The sequence below is a fragment of the Thamnophis elegans genome, chromosome 12 (assembly GCF_009769535.1).
Source record: "Thamnophis elegans isolate rThaEle1 chromosome 12, rThaEle1.pri, whole genome shotgun sequence".
Lineage (NCBI taxonomy): Eukaryota > Metazoa > Chordata > Lepidosauria > Squamata > Colubridae > Thamnophis > Thamnophis elegans.
In genome coordinates, this window is record NC_045552.1 from 56815681 (window position 1) to 56835950 (window position 20270).

Consider the following 20270-nt stretch of genomic DNA (forward strand, 5'->3'; position numbering starts at 1 on the left):
AAACTAACCCTAAACCTAACCCTTACCTTTATGTGAATCGGCTTGCTTTAATTTTATTTTAATTTTAATTTAATTTATTTTAAATTTTATTTGTCGCGCTGCTGATGACGTCACGTACGCGCTTTAATCGGGCGCGCTTTAGTGGATCGCGGTTTTGACGGGTCACGAATTTTGTAACTCTCTTCGGTGCCTTCCAACTTTTGAAACTCATCGCCAAGCTTTCTCTCTTGCAGATGCAAACAGCAACACGGTTCAAGACGGCAACGGTGAAAAGAAAGCCGAGAACTCCCAGCCGCTGGACAAACCAGGGGACGGACCTTTGGTGCATCTTGTTCCTCCGTCCCCGGCCGCCGTGGTGGACGAAGACCTGCCAAACGATATGGACTCTTTGACCGGTGAACTGAACTGTGTTGGGGAAGATGGGCTGGACCATAGACCCATGGTCAATTCCCTCGTACGGGGCCCTTTGAACTACAGCATGTCCGCCGAAGACCAAAAGCTACTGGTGGAGCCAGCTTCTGGAACTGTGCCAAATTCAGTGAAAATCACATCCAATATGTTTGAAGGGAACAACGAGGTTATCAAAATCAAGGTTATGAAAGAAGTTCGCAAACCCGGGAGAAGTAAGTGATCGAGAAGACCGAGACTGGATGCAATATCCCAAGTATGATCTCGTAATGCCTTGGGACGGCCACACTTGGTATATTGCATCCAGTTTTGGTTGCCACGTTATAAAAAAAAGGTATTTGCTGAGTGCAGAGAAGAGCAACAAAGATGATTAGGAGGCTAGAGACGAAAAAAGTATGGGGGACGGTTGCACGAATTGGATTTGCCTAGTTTAATAAAAAAGAAGGGGGTGAGATGATAGGAGTCTTCCAATATTTGAGGGTTTGCCGCAAAGGAGCTCACCAGAAGGGAAAACCAGAAGCAACGGATGGAAACTAATCAAGGGGAGAAGCAACCGAGAACTAAGGAGAAATTTCCTGACCGTCAGGACAATTAACCAGTGGAACAGCCTGCCTCCTGGAGTTGTGGGGGCTCCAATACTGGAGGTTTTTAAGAAGAGCCACACTCTTCTGGAGAGCCATTTATCTCAAGTGGTCTAGGACCTGTCCTGCTTGAGCAGGGAGTTGGACTAGAGCAGTGATCTCCAACCTTGGCAACTTTAAGACCTGTGGACTTCAACTCCCAGAGTTCCTCAGCCAGCAAAGCTGGCTGAGGAACTCTGGGAGTTGAAGTCCACAGGTCTTAAAGTTGCCAAGGTTGGAGACCACTGGACTAGAGGACCCCCAAGGTCCTTTCCAACTCTCTTATTTTTCAGAGAGGCAGGTGGACTTCATATGTTCCGTTTGTCTCCTTCAAAACAATGAGTTGGGAAGAAGAAAACCCACTAGTTTTATCAGACAGGGAGGGCTGACTTTTATAGATGTATTACCGAAGCTCTTAAGTTGCCCACTCTCCGTTCTTTATGAACACATTCACCTAGGAGCAGAGTTGAGGTCCTTCCAGGTGAGCTTCTGAACGAACTGTTTCCTGGAATGAGCATAAGGAACCGTACAAGTATTGCAAAACATCTACAAACGCACAATATGTTGAATACCTAGCAAATGTAAAACAAAAGTTCCTGTTTTAAGCTGTTGGGCGGAACTCTGTTAAAAAAGGGGGGGGGCAGGGCGTTAAACCTTGCAGCAACGGACGAGTGCTGTATCCGAGAGCGATAAATTAGACGCCCGAGAGTTGGGAAGGGATCAAAGGTTAGTAGTCAGGATCCCCCAGGACAGAGGTCTTCAGACCTGGCAACTTTTAAGACTTGTGGACTTCAACTCCCAGAATTCTCCAGCCAGCACCCACAAGTCTTAAAAGTTGCCAGGTTTGGGGACCCCTGTCCCAGAACATTGCTCTCAAGAGGAGCCTTCAGCTTCGGTTGGAAGATCTCCACAGGAAGAGAAGGCCACGGGAGTAACCAGCACTTCCGCTGGCTGATGGCTTGTACTGTCCGCTGATGGTTATCTTGAACCGCCTTGTAGTTTTATCGTACAGACACTCCGTCCTAAATTCACTTCCTCTCCATGCGATAAATCTTTCCGATGTTTTAAGAATGTTTGGGATCCCTCCCCCTCAGCATCTCTTTTTCATTCAGGGCTCTTCAATCCCTGGGCTGGTTTATGGCCAGCCAGGAACTAGGCCACGCAAGGGAGCAATCCCCTTATCCACACACGTGTGGGATCCAGGTAGCATGCGAAACCATGCCCCCTCTCCCTCCCATCTGCGGAAAGACCACCCTCCACAAAACCAGTCCCTGGCGCCCAAAAGATTGGGAGCCCTCTGCAGACCACCTTGATCAACGATGCTTCTTACGTTGTTTGGATATGTTCTGTTCACCACATTCTCACCATACACTAAGTAACGATGCTTAGAACTGGATAACTATTGCAAATCGGGTCTAACCTGGGGAAGCGTGGGATCTAAATCTGATCTAAATCAAATCGTGGTGTCGAACTCAAAAGGTGCTTGTGACGTTTGCCACCTTTGTGCTATAGATTATCATTTATGAGGCAGTTGGTGTGACTCCCGTTGTGTCTTATCAAATCTGCAGTTCACTTAGGTTGAAAGTTTAAGAGAGCGATTCACACGACAAAGTCCAATCCGTTTTCCTTTAAAGACATTTTATTCTGCTTTCCGGCCAATCCCGGGAGCAGTTTGTGTACGTTCTCAGGACTGCAGGCCCAGGAGAGAAGGAGAAAGGATGGTGGGAGTAGCTTAAGGTTTGAAAACGGAGAAAGAGATGTGCTGGCTGGCAATTTTGCTAAGCTGTCTGGTGGCGGAGTTGGAATGAAACGGTTCGGACAGTCGGCCAATTCTAATCTAACCCCCTTGTCTTTTCTTTGAAATTGTAGATTATGAAAAAATCTTCTCTCTCCTAGAAGAAATACAAGGCCCCGTAGAGGTTCAGAAATATTTCATTGAATTTGCTATCAAAGAAGCAACAAGGTGTGTATCAAGACAACATGCTGGAACAAAAAGGCTTCACTGCACTGCCTGGCTTGTTTTGCAAATATCCCAGATGTGCTCCCTTCCGCAGGGCTCCCAAAGGGCAGGTGGACCTCTGCTGTTTCCCAAGAGATCAAAGCTGGGCTCTTGGACGAACGCTGAGCTCCGTCTGTCTGTTCAGGCACTCCGTGGAAGGAAATGCGATGCCCTTAATAAACTTCCCCCCTCCCTCTTTTTTTTGTTTTGTTTTAGGTTTAAAAAACGGGTCTTAATTCAGCACTTAGAAAGAATACTAGAGGAAATAGAGTTCACCAGCCTTCCCAACCGAATTAATCATGTCAACAGTAGATAATAATAGCGTGCCGGCCAGAGGAATGGACGGGACCGGCCGACAAAGAGTTTGCTGTGCCGCGGAAGAATGGAAGAGGACGTGGCAGCCACTGCCTGCGCCAGCCTGGCAGGCCGGCAGCTTTTCGGTGCGCGCCTCAGAAGGAGCAGGGTGATGTTTTTACGCATAGCGCACCTCTTTGGCCGGACACCTGAGGAATTTGCCGCAGGAGGCGTGTGGCTTCCTCCCTCCCCACCCACCTTCGGAGGGCTGATCTGCCCCTGGGCCGAAGAAAGACACTCGGTGCCGCCTCCCCCAGGGTCCCTGCAGGTGATGAGAATTTACTCATTTGAACCCTTGGCTGTTAAGACACTTTGGCTGTAGGCCACCAGGGCGAATGGCGCAACCCCCCCCCCCTTGTGTTATCTCTGCACTTGTGTCGGAGCGATCCTTTGTCCTAAAAAAAAAAAAAAAACCGAAAGGAAAGAGGAGGAGGAGGAGGAGGAAAGGCTCTCCGTGGTGGTAGTCCACCTTGTCGCTACGGGCAGGAAGGTGGCCCTTTCCCACGAGAGCAGCTAGCCAACCCAGGTCTCGGGGGTCAGTTGGATTAACAGGCGCTGCTCTTCCTGGGTGGAAGGAGAGACGCCCTGGGACGGACGGATGGACTGGCTGGCCGGTGGCGGCAGCTGCTGCGGCTGCTCCTATGGTAGCCCCCCCCTCTACAACCTACCTCAGTCTTCCTCTTCTTCTTCTTCTTTTGTCTGCAGGGGCGCCCGAGGCTCCCCCAGGTCCCAGACTTCAGTTCTCTTTCATCTCGGTGAGGAGGACGGAGACTCTTCTCGTGGACTTGGCTTTGGAGGCGCTTAAAAGGAAACTTGGGGGGTTTAGGAACAAAAACAAAAAAGCCAGGGGGAAAAAAAGAGAGAGAACTCCCCTCCCTCCCTCCCCCGCCCCCTCCCTCCTTCCCTCCACACGGATTTTACTTTTTAAATGTTCATACTAGAAGAAATTATTTTGGGACAGTCTTGTTGAGCAGATCCTTCATTTGAGATATCAAATGGTGTGTGTGTGTGCGCGTGTATATAGACATCTATACATATATATATATACATTATATATATATATATATGAAAGAATTTTTTGAGCACTTGTACATAATAAAAATCATTTTATGATTTTTTTAAGGAGTGCCTGATCTGAATGGGGTGGGGTGGGGGGGTTTTCTTTTATTAGCGTGGCCAGTTGTTCCTAAACAAAATACCTTGGAGGAGGAGGAAAACTATTTGTATTTGTGTTTAATAAATTTATAGGCCGCCCAATCCTGATGGACTCCAAGCGGCTTACAGAAAATAAAAGAATTAAAAAAACACAGGAAAACAGATTAAAAACCACATCATGCACCCAGTCTAATCGGTTCCACCACAAAAACGCGGTAGACAAAAGCGCGCTCGACGAAAGCGCGTACGTGACGTCATCACAGCGCGACGAAAACATCGCGCTGTGATCGATAAATGTAAAAATAAAGCGAAAACCTTACCCTAACCCCCCCCAAACCTAACCCTTAACCTAACCCTAAATCTAACCCTAAACCTAACCGTTAACGTAACGCTAAACCTAACGCTAACCCTTAACCTAACCCTAACCCTTACCTTTATGTGAATCGGCTTGCTTTAATTTTATTTTTATTTCAATTTTTAATTTTTTTCGTCGCGCTGTGATGACGTCAAATGCGCGCTTTCGTCGAGCGCGCTTTCGTGGACCGCGGTTTTGACGGGTCACGGTCTAATCAGGGCTGGACCTCAGTCATGAGATCAACAGCCCCAGGCCTGCCGGAATAGCCAGGTTTTGATAGCCTTTCGGAAGGCCATGAGAGTGGGTAGGGGTCCGGATCTCTGGGGGTAGCTCACTCCATAGGGTCGGGGCTGTTACAGAGAAGGCCCTCCCCCGGGGAGCCGCCAGCCGACATTGTCTGGCTGACGGCACCTGGAGAAGGCCCACCCTGTGCGATCTTATCGGCCGTTGGGAGGTATGCGGCAGAAGACGGTCTCGCAGATATCCGGGTCCTAGGCCACGTAGGGCTTTAAAGGTAACTCTCCCTTCCAGCTTCCTGCGTCGAAACGAACAGCCCGAGGGTGCCAGTTGATGGCGGTCTCCTTCTCTTGGCAGTGGTGCTCCCTCCCTCTGCCCCCAAGCAGCCCCGAGGGGGTGACTTTTGCCCCTGTAGACTTCCAGCTTGTCACAACCAGCTTCAGCTCGGTGGTTGCATAGCACTTTATTCTACTCTTTATTCTACTCTTTGGAGGAAGAATTTGTCGGGCAACAAGGGAACTTCCTGCGCTCCAGAGGTTTTAGCTTTTGCCTGTTGCAGAGAGTCAGGCTCTGGTGACTTCCTGGGTGTAACCAGCCCAAGCTTATGGGATGCTGTAGCCTGCATCCATCCCGAGGGCTGTGGGAAAAAAGATGGCTGGCTAAATTTTGGAGGAGGAGACTTTGCAATTTGGAAACTAACCATCAAGGCTGATTTTCATGGAGATCAGAGTTCCTAAACCAGTGTTTCTCAACTTGGCTGGGGGATTCTGGGAGTTGAAGTCCACAGGACTCAAAAGTCGCCAAGGTTGAGAAACACTGTCCCATTTATGGCTTTGCAGAGGGGAGTGGGGGGGAAAGAGGGGTTGATTTTGCGTGGGCAGTTGGCAAGCAGGTGCACCCGCGCAGCTCCATTTGCACAAGCGACCCACACACACACACTTGCCGCTTGTGCTCACACCGGTGGGAATGTGTCGCGCACACTCACTCACCCACCGCTTCCACGGCCCAATTCCGAAAGGCTCATGGCCCAGTAACAGGCCGAGGTCTGGGGAGGGGTGGGGTGAGTTGGGGACCCCTAATGTAGCAGAGCCCAGGCTGAAGACGTGTCTCCTTTTGCTCCACTCTGATTTCAATCACAAGGACAGTTAGGAACGTCACGTCCTGGGGAAACTTGGTTTTCCCTTCCAGTAGCTCATCGCGGGATAATAGGGATTTAAACTGGACGTAGGTATTGCGTGGAACTGAAACATCAGCTGCAAAAGTACCTGACAGTTGCAGGCGGGGGGAGGGGGGATAAAATTAGCTTGCCGGCAGAAACTATTGATCGTATTGGCAGGCCTGGTTCCAGCCTTAAATGGAGGCAGAATTCCCCCTGCAAGAAAGTAGCCCGAGGGCTCTGAGGAGTAAAAATACCACCCACCTCTGGCGATTTGCACGGCATCTCTTGTTTTCCTGCACCAAAGCACCGCCTCTCTTGGGAGAGGAATGGAAAGCTGGCTTGTGATTGCAACCATCCATCACAGCCAAGAACACTTTTGGCCTTCGTTTTCAGAAATATTGGAAACTTGGGAGGGGGGAATTGTTCAATTTTATGTTCCCCTGAATTAGCCCCCCCCCTCCCCAATGATGCCCTAGGCACCCCAATTGTGGGACTATAATTAAGGGTTTATTGACAGATGCCAGACTGATAATGAACCCAGTTTAGGAGCCCCAAAACAGATTGGAGGATCGCTGAATCCAATCTTAATTTTTTTCCTAAGCACTTCGTCGTCTCTCCCTTCAGAGAAATCCATAATCCTTCAGACTAAAGAACCCTTTCCAGAAGTTTATAACACCAGTAAAAAAATATAATTACATCTGCAAAAATGATTCTTACGCTTAGTTTTGGAATATTAGTTCTTTATTGGACATTGCAAGACCAGAAAGGGAAAGAAACAAAATTTGCACATTTGTAAAATAACCATGGATAGTGGAAAGGGAACCTGTTCATTTCTTGCAAGTTTTAAAGAGACCCGGAAGGTGCTTGGAACAGAGTGCAAAATCCAGAACACAAAACGCATGAAGAGAGAGACCTGGACTTTGGAGAAAGGCTGCCTCTCTGTAGCAAAATTTGCAAGTTCTTGGCAAAACCGTCAGGATAAAGAACAAACGAGGACTCCAGCTTGGAACACCGTTATATACTAAAACAGCAAACACTGCATAGGCAAATCACTGGCATTTTATGGAGCCGTTTTGGGTGTCACAAATCCCTATGAGCTGCCCACTTCCACTGCTTTCAATTTTGGGCTGGAGAGCGTTACTTAAGATACAAGACAATTAAAAACCTGCTAGAAATCGCCCAGAAAGGAACGGGGGACGGGATAGCCAATGGGTAGCTACTTTGAGCAGGGTTAGGGTTAGGATATCCGGGATATTAGGAGGAAGGTGACCAACAGATCTAGGCAACTGCCTTACACGTCTGTTAAGTTTCACCTAGAAAGCATATCAAGGCTAAGGTTGAATTTTAATTCAAATGAAGGACCATAACGTTAAACCAACTGGTGCCAGTGCTGGGTTTTGAAAGGCCAATAGTCACCACAGTCGAGCCCAGCGTTCTGATCTTTTGGCCAGAGCCCCGTTTCTCTGCCAAGATCAAAAAATGCTGGGTTTTGCCCACGGTTGTCCTGCCCTGAAGTGGCTGCCGTCTAAAGCAAAGATCCTATCCCACGCTCTGTAAAAGTGCATGCATTTTATTTTAATTGCCAGCACACCCAACTTCTCGCCCATTTGGAGCCCAAGACTTTTTGTCCCTGGAGACGCACGGAGCAATGCTCTCCAAGAACAGACATTCAACTTCTCTTTGAGTTGCTAAATTTTGAAATTGGTTACATTCTGTGGAGGGGGAAAAAAAAAAATCAAGCTTGGAGCCAAACACAAACATTGCAAAGTGTATAATTGTGGAAGAAGTCTGGTGATCACCGACAATTAGGTTTAAAAAACAAAACAAAAGGCACAGTGGAAAAACGAGTTGAACGTGTTCAGTTGCTCCAACGGGAACCCTACGGGCAACCTGCCTTTATCCTGCTTTTAAAAGCACGTCGCGGGAGCCAAAATCAAAAGGCACTACCCCTCCCCCCAAAGTAAATGAAACCATTACAAGACACAATCCCGACTTTCCCACCTGCAAACTTTGCCTGCTGTCAAACCACTTCCTCCCTCCCTAAGCCAGTCTTCCCCAGCTGCCTATCACGGATAATGATATAAATAAAAGAGCTTGATGACAGAAGTGGATGGGTTACAGCTGTCATGGTTCAGTTTTTGTGTCCTAAGATCTGTCCATTCATTGCGACTCCTCAAAAAAGCATATGCTTTTCATAATCTCTTGAGCATTTCGGGGGGGAACTTGCAATCAATGGCTAAGTGGTCAATCAAGTCCATACCCCTTTGGCAAAACGTTGGCTAAATTCCTACTTCTAAAAGATTTAGTCTCCGTTGGCTCTGCTGGCCAGATATTCCACACACATCACCAATAAACAAGAGGCGGAAATAACCACGGTTGTGTCAAGGACTCGGCTGCAAGGAGAGTTACGTGGCGGCAAAGCAGACAAGCCACCCACAACTATTTTGCCATGGAACACAATAATCCAACATACCCTTTGCTTATTTAGTCCATTAAAGCCTCCATCTGCATGTGGCAACACAGATTGTGATCATTCAGAACAGTGAGTTTAACCACAGAGCTTTAATGAAAGGTAAGATGCATTATTTCACTGCGTACTTTTAGCAGTAACTTTCACGGTTTACCAATTCACAATTTTAGTTGTCGTGACCAGTGTTCAAAAGTCCTTTTAATATATTTTTAATATATTCATGTATGTGTGTGCCTGTGTGTGTGTAGATACACAAGCGCGCACACACATTACTATAAAGCCTGGAAGATCAATATAAATACTGCTCCAGAAATTTTAAAAACAAGTGTTTATATCCAGCTCCAATATTACAGCTCAGTGTCCTATTTTTAGAATCGTCTATATATATATAAAAAACCTCTTTTAACGGTGCAGCGATTCAAGTTTTCGCAACTTCAGTGATCCGCTGGATGACAACGCATCCTGGCTGGAGGAAGAGTGGACAGTGTCTGGGGACTGGAATAACACTCTGCCCCGGTGATTAAATACATAAAAGGATGGATGGTTCCTTAACGTGTCAAATGTCCTAAAAACGAAAGGAAAACAGGAGAGAAGGGAATTAACATTGAGCGAGAACGGTTACTGCAACTGGCAAGCAATCATTTCAGACAGAAATTTAGACAATGGGTTTTAGACATTTGATATAAACAGATATCATGGACACACTAAGCTTAAATCTTACCTGTCTCTTCTCCTGAGAGATAAAACATCACTGCCATATCACAGGCAGCAGAGAGGGGAAAAAATGTGGGATTGCTGCTAAGCTACAAAATTTGGACCAAGAACACATGTACCTACAGAGATGGTGGGTTCTCCATTGATGGAAGGTTCTCAGGTTGGAGTAATGGCTCTCAAGGACGGTTTAATTGGTCAGCTTGCATACTACGGAGGCTGGTCCTTATGATGCCTTCCCATCCTACAATCCTACAACTGATTTCCCCATACCACCTTTGTCAGCTGTGGCAAGTTCAGACACTTACCACTCAAGAATTGGCCTTGCTCCAAGATTTGTACAAACTCAACTTGTTGGCTAAGGCTTGCTATTAATCACGATGCAGTAGGTTATTTCCCCAAACTCTGCTACCCGTAATTCCATTCCCAACTGAGGCCATTGGCCTTACACTTTCTTTAAAAGGGCCTAAGATGGCAAATGAGCCTTTTTCTTTTTGCTTCACCCCTTCTGAGAACCCAGCCTGTAAATTGAAGTGAAGCCAGGCAGATGGGTTAGTGGAAAAGGGGAGAAAAATTACAGCACAAGTCTCACTCCAAATGACCTAAATTCTATTCTTCAGAAGAACAAGAATATGTAAGCAAAAGCAGTAGCCTTGCATTCAAGGAAGGGCTTTCTGGTTTAAAGTTTCATACCATTCAGTCAAAATGTCACCGTTTTTTTGTGAAAAGCGAACTGTGCGTTTATTCTTCAGTCCATCACCACCACCACCCTTTCCCAACCAGACTGAACAGCATTTGACTGAACAATAGCTCACTCCTGTTAATAGTTTTTCCCTCACAGGTCCAACATGCGCTTCTCACATGGGCCTCCTGGATTCCATGGTTAATTTTCTCGGTACAGTACAGCTCCCATCACCAATTCCCCTGGCAGGTCTATTCTGAGGGGGGAGAAGTACAAAGAGGAGGCCCCATATGATCCTCCTCTCCCCGAGGAAGACGCTGAGCAGAGCCTTTTATCTCCCCTGGCATTATTGGTTGGTATCTGGCCAACCACACTCTTCCCTTTTGAGCCAAAGAGTGAGAGTCCCCTCCTACCTGGCCTGAAATAGCACAATAACAACCAGGAGACACACAATTTAGAGTAATAGTAATCAAGAAGGAAAGAGAAAGGGACATACTTATTTTTTAGCTCTGAAGTAGCGTCCATGTCTTTAAATTCTCCTGCAATATGCACAATCCCGTAACAGGTAACTGCAAAGGCCAGCAGAGTTTGAAGAACGATCTATAAACAGACGAAAAAACGACAGTTGAGTGTTTTCAGAAAGCCTCTCCACCATAATTTGGTTCATGCTGAGGCTTCCGTATTCAAGGTAGTTCTCCTTTTTGGGGCTCAAAGGTGGCAGGGTTAGAACAAGGGAAACACGGCAGACCAAGATCTGGTCTGAATTTGTTGTTGTTTGTTGCTTTTATTTATAGGCCGCCCTTTTCCCTGAGGGGACTCAGGGCGGCTTACAACCTATAGGGCCGGGATACACGTAATGACATGTACAGACAATACATAATTAAAAATAGAAGCAACATTCAATTTATAGAATTTCAATTCAATTTCAATTGAATAGAATTTTTTCAATTTACTTTATTTGTATGCCGCCCTTTTCCCTGAGGGGACTCAGGGCAGCTCACAGTTCAAGGGGGGGGGGGGAAACAGACAAGTTACAAACATGAAAAACCATACACCGTTAAAAAAGCACAACAGTCATACCATTCGAGTGGGGTTGCAAGTCTTTTAGCCCCAGGCCTGTCGGAAGAGCCAGGTTTTAAGGGCTATGCGGAAGGTCTGGAGGGTGGTGAGGGTACGAATCTCCACGGGGAGTTCGTTCCAGAGGGTCGGAGCAGCCACAGAGAAGGCTCTCCTCCGGGTAGTTGCCAGACGACATTGGCCGGCAGATGGGATTCGGAGGAGGCCTAGTCTATGGGATCTTATCGGTCTAGTGGAGGTAATTGGCAGTAGGCGGTCTCTCAAGTACCCAGATCCAATACCATGAAGGGCTTTGTAGGTGACAACTAGCACCTTGAAGCGCACCCGGAGATCAACAGGCAGCCAGTGCAGCTCGCGGAGGATAGGTGTTACGTGGGTGAATCGAGGTGCACCCACGATCGCTCGCGCGGCTGCATTCTGGACCAGCTGAAGTCGCCGAATACTCTTCAAGGGCAGAATGTCTTCTTACGCTGTGTGTAAACGTGAGAAAAAGTAAATAAACCATCTTTACTGCAATTAAGACTATTACGTAGATTTCGATGGCACAGGAATCGGACTGTTTGCAATCTATGAGCACTCCTGACCAGTAAAAAAATAATCAGAAACACTGAGGAAAAAAAGCAAGGAGAAAGAATGCCATGAGGGCAGGATCCGTAGGCGGGAGATACGTTAAGCCAAACGCCAGAAAGATCAGGCTGTTTACTCTGGGAGTTGAACCAGCGCGAAATACCAACTGGAGGCAACAAGGAATTCCTAGAGGGATGTTTTCAAGGCAGAGGAAAGTGCCAAATTTGGACGGTTTCATTCCTGCCACCAAGACCACGTGCTACAATTGGCCAGCCTACCAAGTGTGCAAAGAAAACAAAGAGCCAGCAGTTCAAATCCAGCTCGGGCCTTGAGCTCTGTTTGCGTCCTCCTTTGTAATTCAACTACAGGAAGTCCTTGACTTATGGCAAGTTCATTTAGGCACTGAAGTTACAACTGCACTGAAAAAAGTGACTTCTGGACATTTTCCACACTTCTGTCCCAATGGTCAGGTATTTTACATTGAGATGCTTGTCAACTGACTCATATTTATGACGGTGGCAGTGTCATGTGACCCCCCTCCCCTTTCGCGACCTTCTGACAAGTGAAGTCCACGGGGAAGCTCAATTCACTTAACGACCGTGTTACTAATTTAAGAACTGCAGTGTATTCACTCAACAAACGTGGCGAGAAAAGTCATAAGGTGGGGCAAACGTCTCACTGAACAACGCAAACTGTGGGCTCAACTGTGGCCCTAAGTTGAGGACCACCCGTACTCCGAGGTCCAATCTGCCAATCTGGAGCTTGCGCCCTACAGTGGGAAGCAGGCGGCCAGGGACCACTTACGTCTATAGGCAACGTCTCGTCTTCCTTCTCCGTTAGTCTCATATAGGAACGATCTGTTGGAAATACAAAGAGGCAAAGGGTCCATCTTCGTCTCACCCCCCAACTGGGCCGAAGTGGAGCTGGGGAGCAGGATGGAGAGTGCAGAGGGAGAAGCACATTTAAAATATTGGGGAGGGAGGGAGAGAGAAGGCAAGGAAGCCCAGGACCTTCATGCCCCCCCTTCTCTGCGCAAATACCCCTGCAGGGACGCCCCCTCCCCGCAATTCTCTCTTGCATATTGGGCGCTGCAATAAGCAAAGGCTCAAGCCCCCCCCCCCCAATTTGTCTTCCTGGCCTTAAAGGGGGGGGCAGCTCTTCATTCCCTCCCCTCCCTCCCTTCTCCCCACTTCTCTTCCATCCCCCCCCCCCGGATTCAGCAGACCCCTTTGCGAGGGACGAGCTTTTACACCACCCCGAGGACCTCCCCCCCCCCACTCCCGGGACTACAACTCCCATCATCCTCCCGGGCACCCCGGCCGCTCGCTCGCTGAGGGAGCTGCGGCTGACGAGGGCCCTCGGCTTTTCCTTCCCTCAGGCCCAACGGCCCGTCGGGCTTCCCCTTCCTCTCTGCCCCGGGGGCTCTCTCTCTCTCCTTCCCCTCGGAAGGGAGAGTCGGGGGGGGGGGGAAGAAGGGCCCACCACCACCACCGCGCGCGTCACTCACGCTGCGCGGCGGAGAAGGCCGCGTGGGCCAGGGCGAAGAGCCCGACCCCAACCAGCCCTTTCCAGAGAGAGGCGGCCGCCATCATCCGCCTCTCCTCCTCCTCCTCCTCCTGCCTCAGCCGCCGAGGGCGCCGCGTGCGCATGCGCGACTCTGAGAGCGCGAGCGAGACGCGCGAGCCACAGGCGGAGCCTCCGGCGTCGCGTCGCTCGGCGCGCCTCCATGACGTCCAAAGGCGCGCCGCGATGACGTCGGGCGGGACGGGGGAGGAGGAGGAGAAGGAGGAGCGGCGGGCCGAAGCGGTGTGGGCGGGGCAGTCGCTCGGCCGGGGATGATGGGCGTCGTGGTTCCGCTGAGCCGCTGAGCCGGCCGGGTCGGGGGACGAGGGACGAGCGCGATCGGAGCCATGGCGGCGCTGTTGCTGCTGGTACTGGGCCTGGATCCCGGGCCCGGGGCGGGAGTGGGTCGTCCGGGCGGCCTGGAGGAAGAGCTGGTGGCCGAGAAGGCGGCGGAGGCCAGTCACCGCCAGGACAGCGCCAACCTGCTGGTCTTCATCCTCCTGCTGACCCTCACCATCCTCACCATCTGGCTCTTCAAGCACCGCCGCGCCCGCTTCCTGCACGAGACCGGGCTGGCTATGATCTATGGTGAGGCCGCCACAGAGCCCATCAGCCCCTGCCGCCCCCCCCGTAACACCCCCACCCCCCCCCGGGAACCTGCTTGGCTTCCCCCACCCAGCCACGGTGGGATGAAGCTCCGTTTGCTGAAGGGGTTGATGGGGAGGGAGGAAAGATTTGCCATCAGCCAAAAAGGGGAGGGGGAGGTTTTGGGTGGGGGGATTCCCAGGCTCCCCAGTGACCCCCCCCTCTTCAGAGAGGGAGAATTGGGGGAGTCCAGAGGGGTGGGCTCTGTTCATTTGGGAAACGGAGGGGGGGTGCTGAACCCCTACCTGGCCTCGCTTTTGGGGTCTCTGGTGAAATGGAGGCGGAAAATGTTTTGCACTTGGCCAATGAAGAATTCTATTCTATTCTGATTCTTGTTCTGTTCTATTCTCTTTCTTTATTCTTTTCCTTTTTCCTATTTTCTATTCTATTCTCTTTCTCTGTTCTATTCTCTATTCTATTATTTTCCTTTTTCCTATTTTCTATTCTATTCTCTTTCTCTATTCTTCTCTATTCTATTATTTTCCTTTTTCCTATTTTCTATTCTATTCTATTCTCTTTCTCTATTCTATAATTTTCCTATTTCCTATTCTATTCTCTTTCTCTATTCTATTCTTCTCTATTCTATTATTTTCCTTTTTCCTATTTTCTATTCTATTCTCTTTCTCTATTCTATTCTTTTCCTATTTCCTATTCTATTCTATTCTCTTTCTCTATTCTTTTCCTATTTTCTATTCTATTCTCTTTCTGTATTCTATTCTTCTCTATTCTATTCTTTTACGTTTTCCTATTTTCTATTCTATTCTATTCTCTTTCTCTATTTTATTCTTTTCCGTTTTCCTATTTTCTATTCTATTCTCTTTCTCTATTCTACTCTTTTCCTGTTTTCTATTCTATTCTATTCTCTTTCTCTATTCTATTCTTCTCTATTCTATTCTTTTCCGTTTTCCTATTTTCTATTCTATTCTCTTTCTCTATTCTATTCTTTTCCTATTTTCTATTCTCTTTCTCTATTCTATTCTTTTCCTTTTTCCTTTTTCCTATTCTTTATTCTTTCTCTATTCTATTCTTCTCTATTCTATTCTTTTCCGTTTTCCTATTTTCTTTTCTTTTATAATATAAATTTTTATTTTATACACATAAACACATCAACAGAGACAGACACATAACTTAAAACAACATAGGAACAATAAGTTCCATCGTATATCATACAGCAGTTCTGAATCGGTTTCTTTGCAGTTAGTGTTTTCCCTTCTATACATTTCTATCTTGCATTCATGGTCTCCTTATTCGCTATCCATTTTTATGTGCAATTCTATATTTATTTATACTTAGCTATTTATAACAAAATATTGTTTACCTATATTGTGCTTTATATTTTTACTGTCATTTATTCTCTTACATACAATTATAGGTATACATTCACATAATTATTCTTTTTCTTTGCCATTCTTATACTATTGTTATTCCATTTAAAAGGTTATAAGGTATAGTTTGGATTACTTTGTTTACCATCCCTAGCACCTGCTGTAACACCATGTTATTTTCTTTTTCTTTTCATTTTCATTTTTCCTATTTTCTTTTCTATTCCATTCTTTTTCTCTATTCTATTCTACTCTATTCCCTTTCTCTTTCTCTATTCTATTCACTTTCTCTACTCTATTCTATTCTATAAGAAAAGGATCAACTTTGGGCATTAACCCCTCCCTTCCCCTCTTTTGGAATTGGGGGGCTATTTTTGGCTGAATGGTGGGGGGCTCCTTGGGACCCCCTGCTTGTTGTTTAAAATGTATCAGCTGCCCAACTCCCAATGGACTTCATAAATCCTGGCACTGTTAAAATCCCTTGATTTAGGTCAAGTATCTTGGATTTTTTCCTCTCTCCCATAATCCCCAGCTAGCATGGTCAGGTGGAGTTACAAATCCCGCGTGGGGCCAGCAAGAATCCTCTGAAAAGAAACACATCCTTTATCCAAAAGGGAGCTTTTTCAGGGAAGATCTGAGATTGCGGCTCTAATGTGCAAAATGCTTGCCAGTAACAATCCTCTTTCTCTCCTGTTTAATCTTGTTTTATTCACAGGAAATAAAACGGAGATATTTCCAAAAAACAATTCAGTTGCTGTGTTTATATCGGTTGCTAAGGTGTAGTTTTTAGCAAAATAAATCACCAAATATCAGTGGATCAAAATTTATTTAGGGTGGAAGACCAAACACAAGAGAAGTCCAGCATGCAATGCAATAACTCTAAAAAAGCATTCTAATAGAATAGAATTCTTTATTGGCCAAGTGTGATTGGACAGAATTTGTCTTTGGTGCATAAGTTCTCCTTGTACATAAGGAGAATAAAATACATGCATCAAGAATCATAACTTTGACACTTAGTGATAATCATAGGTTACTAATAAGCTATCAAATCGTACTAGGAAACAATAAAAATATAAATTGAAAGATACAAGCAACATGGTTAAGAGTCCTAACTGGAAAGAGATAACTAGGAAGGAAGAGAAAAATAATAGTAATACATTCTTGGTAAATTATTGACAGTGTTGTGGGAATTAGTTGTTAAGCAGAGTGATGGCATTCAGGAAAAAAACTTGTGTCCTTGTGTCTAGTTGTCTTGGTGCGCAGAGCCCTATAGTGTTGTTTTGAGGGTAAGAAGTTGAAACAATTTATGTCCAGGATGTGAGGGGTCTGTAGATATTTTCACAGCCCTCTTTTTGACTCGTGCAGTGTACAGGTCCTCCATGGAAGGCAGGTTGGTAGCCATTGTTTTTTCTGCAATTCTAATTGGAATTAGAGCCGAGGTGGCGCAGTGGTTAGAGTGCAGCACTGCAGGCTATTTCAGCTGGTTCCACCACAAAACCGCGTTCAACTAAAGGGCGCTCAACGAAACCGCGTAGCTGACGTCATCACAGGGCGACAACAGTGCGGAGACAGAAGCACGCTAAACCTAAAATTAACCCCTAAACCTAAACCTAACCCCCCTAAACATAATCCTAAACCTAACCCTTAACCTAAACCTAAACCTAACCCTTAACCTAACCCTAAACCTAATCCTAACCCTAAACCTAACCCTTACCTTAACTTGAATCGGCTTGCTTTCAAAGCGCTATTTAAAGCGCCCTTCTTTCTCCGCGCTCGCTGTTGTCGCCCTGTTGATGACGTCAGTGACGCGGTTTAATCGGGCGCGCTTTAGTCGAGCGCAGTTTTGTCGTGCCACGACTTCAGCTGACTGCAGTTCGGCTGTTCAAATCTCACCAGCTCAAGGTTGACTCAGCCTTCCATCCTTCCGAGGTGGGTAAAATGAAGACCCGGATTGTTGGGGGCAATACGCTGATTCTGTAAACCGCTTAGAGAGGGCTGAAAGCCCTATGAAGCGGTATATAAGTCTAACTGCTATTGCTATTGCTAATTATCCTCTGTGCCTGTCTTGTTGGGTTGCAGAGCCGAACCAGACAGTTATGGAGGCGCAGATGACGGGACTCAATCATTCCTCTGTAGATCTGAATCCGCAGCTCCTTGGGCATTTGAGCTTTCTCAAACTGCCCAAAATTTTTTCTCAAACTTATTTTTTAAAACTGGTGAAACAAACAAACAGCAGTTAACGTTGCTAGTTTGGGAACCATTAAATATAGCCAGTCCTTGACTTATAACTGCTCATTTAGTGACGTTTCAAAGTTACAACAGCGCTGAAAAAAAGTGCTTTATGACTCTTTTTCACACAGTCGTGGCGGCATCCCCATGGTCCCACGATCAAAATCCAGACGCATGGCAACTGACTCATACTTATGATGATTGCAGTGTCCTGGAGTCACGTGATCAGCTTGTGTGACCTGACAAGGTCAATGGGGGGAAGCCAGATTCACTTAACAACCGTGTTACTAACTTAACGACTGTATTAATTCATTTAGCAAGTGCGGCAAGAAAGGTCGTAAAATGGGGTAAAATTCACTTAACAGGTATCTCGCTCAGCAACAGAAATTTTGGGGATCAATGGAGGTCGTAAGTCGAGAACTATCTGTATGCTAACAAACTACGTTTTAGGGTGTTGTGTGAACTGGGCTGCTGTCCTGTTGTTTAGCTATTTGAATCCAAGAGTCTAGATCAGTGTTTCTCAACCTAGGCAACTTGAAGATGTCCGGACTTCAACTCCCAGCATTCGCTGGCTGGGGAATTCTGGGAGTTGAAGTCCGGACATCTTCAAGTTGCCAAGGTTGAGAAACACTGGTCTAGATTAACCTGGCCAAAAAGGTGGGTTTTTTCCCAGCATGGCAGATCTCAGTAATACAGGTACACACATTTTGGATTTTTCTCTGCAATGTGTCCTGGCAAATCTTTTAGAAGTTGCTCAAGAAATGCCACTGCCATTTCTTCTTCACCGAAGCTCTCAAGAAGAGTCTTGAGAAATTTACTTAGCTGGAAAGCTTCAGTGAAACCACCATTTGCTCAACGGATATAAAGGAAAAGTTTAAATTTCAAGTTTAAAATTCAAGTTTAAATTTATCTGCCATCCCTCTCAAACTGACGGACGAGAACGTACCTATTTTAAGTTGCAGTAATAGACTTTTTTTTAATGAACAGGGGTTGGATTAGATGATCGCTCAGGCTCCTTCATATCTTTATGGTCTGATTTAATGCACCATAGTTCACCTGGGAGCTTGAATCTTTGACATTTCCTTCTCTTTCTACCCTCATTGCTCTCACTCTATTTTACACCTGTTGTTGTTGTTTTTACAATTTCTAGGAAACAATCGGGTCATGCTGTTGTGTCATTCGCAAGCAGTGTAATTATGAACTATTTGGACGGTTCCACCACAAAACCACGGTAGACAAAAGCACGCTCGACGAAAGCGCGTACGTGACGTCATCACAGTGCGACGAAAACATCGCGCTGTGATCGATAAATGTAAAATTAAAGCGAAAACCTTACCCTAACCCCCCCAAACCTAACCCTAAACCTAAACCTAACCCTTAACCTAACCCTAAACCTAACCCTTAACCTAACACTAAACCTAACACTAAACCTAACGCTAACCCTTAACCTAACGCTAAACGTAACCCTAACGCTCTAAACCTAACCCTTAACCTAACCCTAACCCTAAATCTAACCCTTACCTTTATGTGAATCGGCTTGCTTTAATTTTATTTTTATTTCAATTTTTAATTTTTTTCGTCGCGCTGTGATGACGTCACGTACACGCTTTCGTCGAGCGTGCTTTTGTGGACCGCGGTTTTGACGGGTCACGATTTGGACAAGGCTTTGCATGATTTGAGGGATTGAATTTATTCCTTTTAGGCACACTTGCCTAAGGTGTGACTCTTCTGTTTCGCTCCCGTTTTGCTGTTCCGACAGTCAGTGAAAGGAAGGTGCTAAGAATGTATAGATCCGAACTCTGAACCTCTCCGGAGTGCTCCAGAACTCGTGCTAAACCTGAAGTCCTCTGTGTTTCTTACAGGAGTTCTGGTGGGAGTCATCCTTCGTTACGGCATCCACATTCCCAGCGATATCAACAATGTGACGCTAAGCTGTCCGATGCAAACCAGCCCGGCTACATTGCTGGTCAACCTGAGTGGGAAGTTTTATGAGTACACCCTGAAGGGGGAAATCAGTTCCCACGAACTCAATAATGTTCAAGATAATGAGATGCTGCGGAAGGTAAACTCTTGATGCTTCCCACTTCACTCCCCCCCCCCCGCTTTAGATCAAACAAATCCCGTTTTCTAGGAAAACACGGTTGAAATTCTGTCATAACTTTGCCCCAGGTTTCTAGAGGAGCCTGGCGGAAATATATATATTTTCAGCCTCGCAATTGAGAGGCAGAGAAGCAGCAGCAGAGATGCCTTTAAAAAAACTCAGTCACTCACTCACTCACTCACTCACTCTCACTATCATCTATCTATCTATCTATCTATCTATCTATCTATCTATCTATCTATCTATCTATCTATCTATCTATGTTATATTTGTGCTGATAAATAAATAAATAAATAAATAAATAAATAAATAAATAAAGGTAGACTAGTATAGATCTATTTCAAGCTATTTAGCTCTCATCAGCTAGCCATACCCTTACTGGGATTTGAACCTGGGCTATATTACATATTAGGCAGACGTCTTAGCCCCTAGGCCACAGGCTCTGATCCGTTATCAGCCAAGCCAGGGTGAAAGGTATCTATTAGATTTTACAACCCCCGGCATGCCCAAATATGGGAGGATGGTCACTACTTCCATTCTCTGTCCTTCGGCTCGTCACAAGAGACCATCCAGGCAGAAACCCAATATTATTATTTTTAAAAAATCTAATAGATAC

The 20270-nt window shown here is 46.3% G+C and overlaps 3 protein-coding genes across 5 annotated transcripts in view; 2 read left to right on the top strand and 1 right to left on the bottom strand.

Annotated features, from left to right (window-relative positions):
• The window catches only part of LOC116515409 (integrator complex subunit 6-like), a 34446-nt gene extending 30230 nt beyond the window's left edge, over positions 1-4216 (top strand). For 2 of the 3 annotated variants that reach the window (XM_032227418.1, XM_032227419.1), the window contains 3 exons: positions 234-623; positions 2898-2991; positions 3244-4216. In XM_032227418.1, the coding sequence (XP_032083309.1) occupies positions 234-623; positions 2898-2991; positions 3244-3343 (584 nt within the window). In that variant the 3' untranslated portion in view covers positions 3344-4216. The remainder of the gene's footprint in view (positions 1-233; positions 624-2897; positions 2992-3243) is intronic. The other variant, XR_004256247.1, reaches the window with a different exon arrangement.
• Positions 4217-7010: 2794 nt separating this feature from the next.
• MMGT1 (membrane magnesium transporter 1) lies at positions 7011-13450 on the bottom strand. The gene is made up of 4 exons (XM_032228071.1): positions 13302-13450; positions 12599-12651; positions 10647-10750; positions 7011-9322 (listed from the first exon to the last, which is right to left on the bottom strand). Exons 1-4 carry the CDS (start codon positions 13441-13443, stop codon positions 9160-9162), a joined length of 462 nt encoding a protein of 153 aa, XP_032083962.1. The 5' UTR covers positions 13444-13450; the 3' UTR covers positions 7011-9159.
• A 132-nt stretch (positions 13451-13582) lies between these two features.
• SLC9A6 (solute carrier family 9 member A6) overlaps positions 13583-20270 on the top strand; it is a 33030-nt gene continuing 26342 nt past the window's right edge. Inside the window, exons 1-2 of the mRNA XM_032227870.1 lie at positions 13583-13945; positions 19416-19615. Of these exons, the coding sequence (XP_032083761.1) occupies positions 13705-13945; positions 19416-19615 (441 nt within the window). The 5' untranslated portion in view covers positions 13583-13704. The remainder of the gene's footprint in view (positions 13946-19415; positions 19616-20270) is intronic.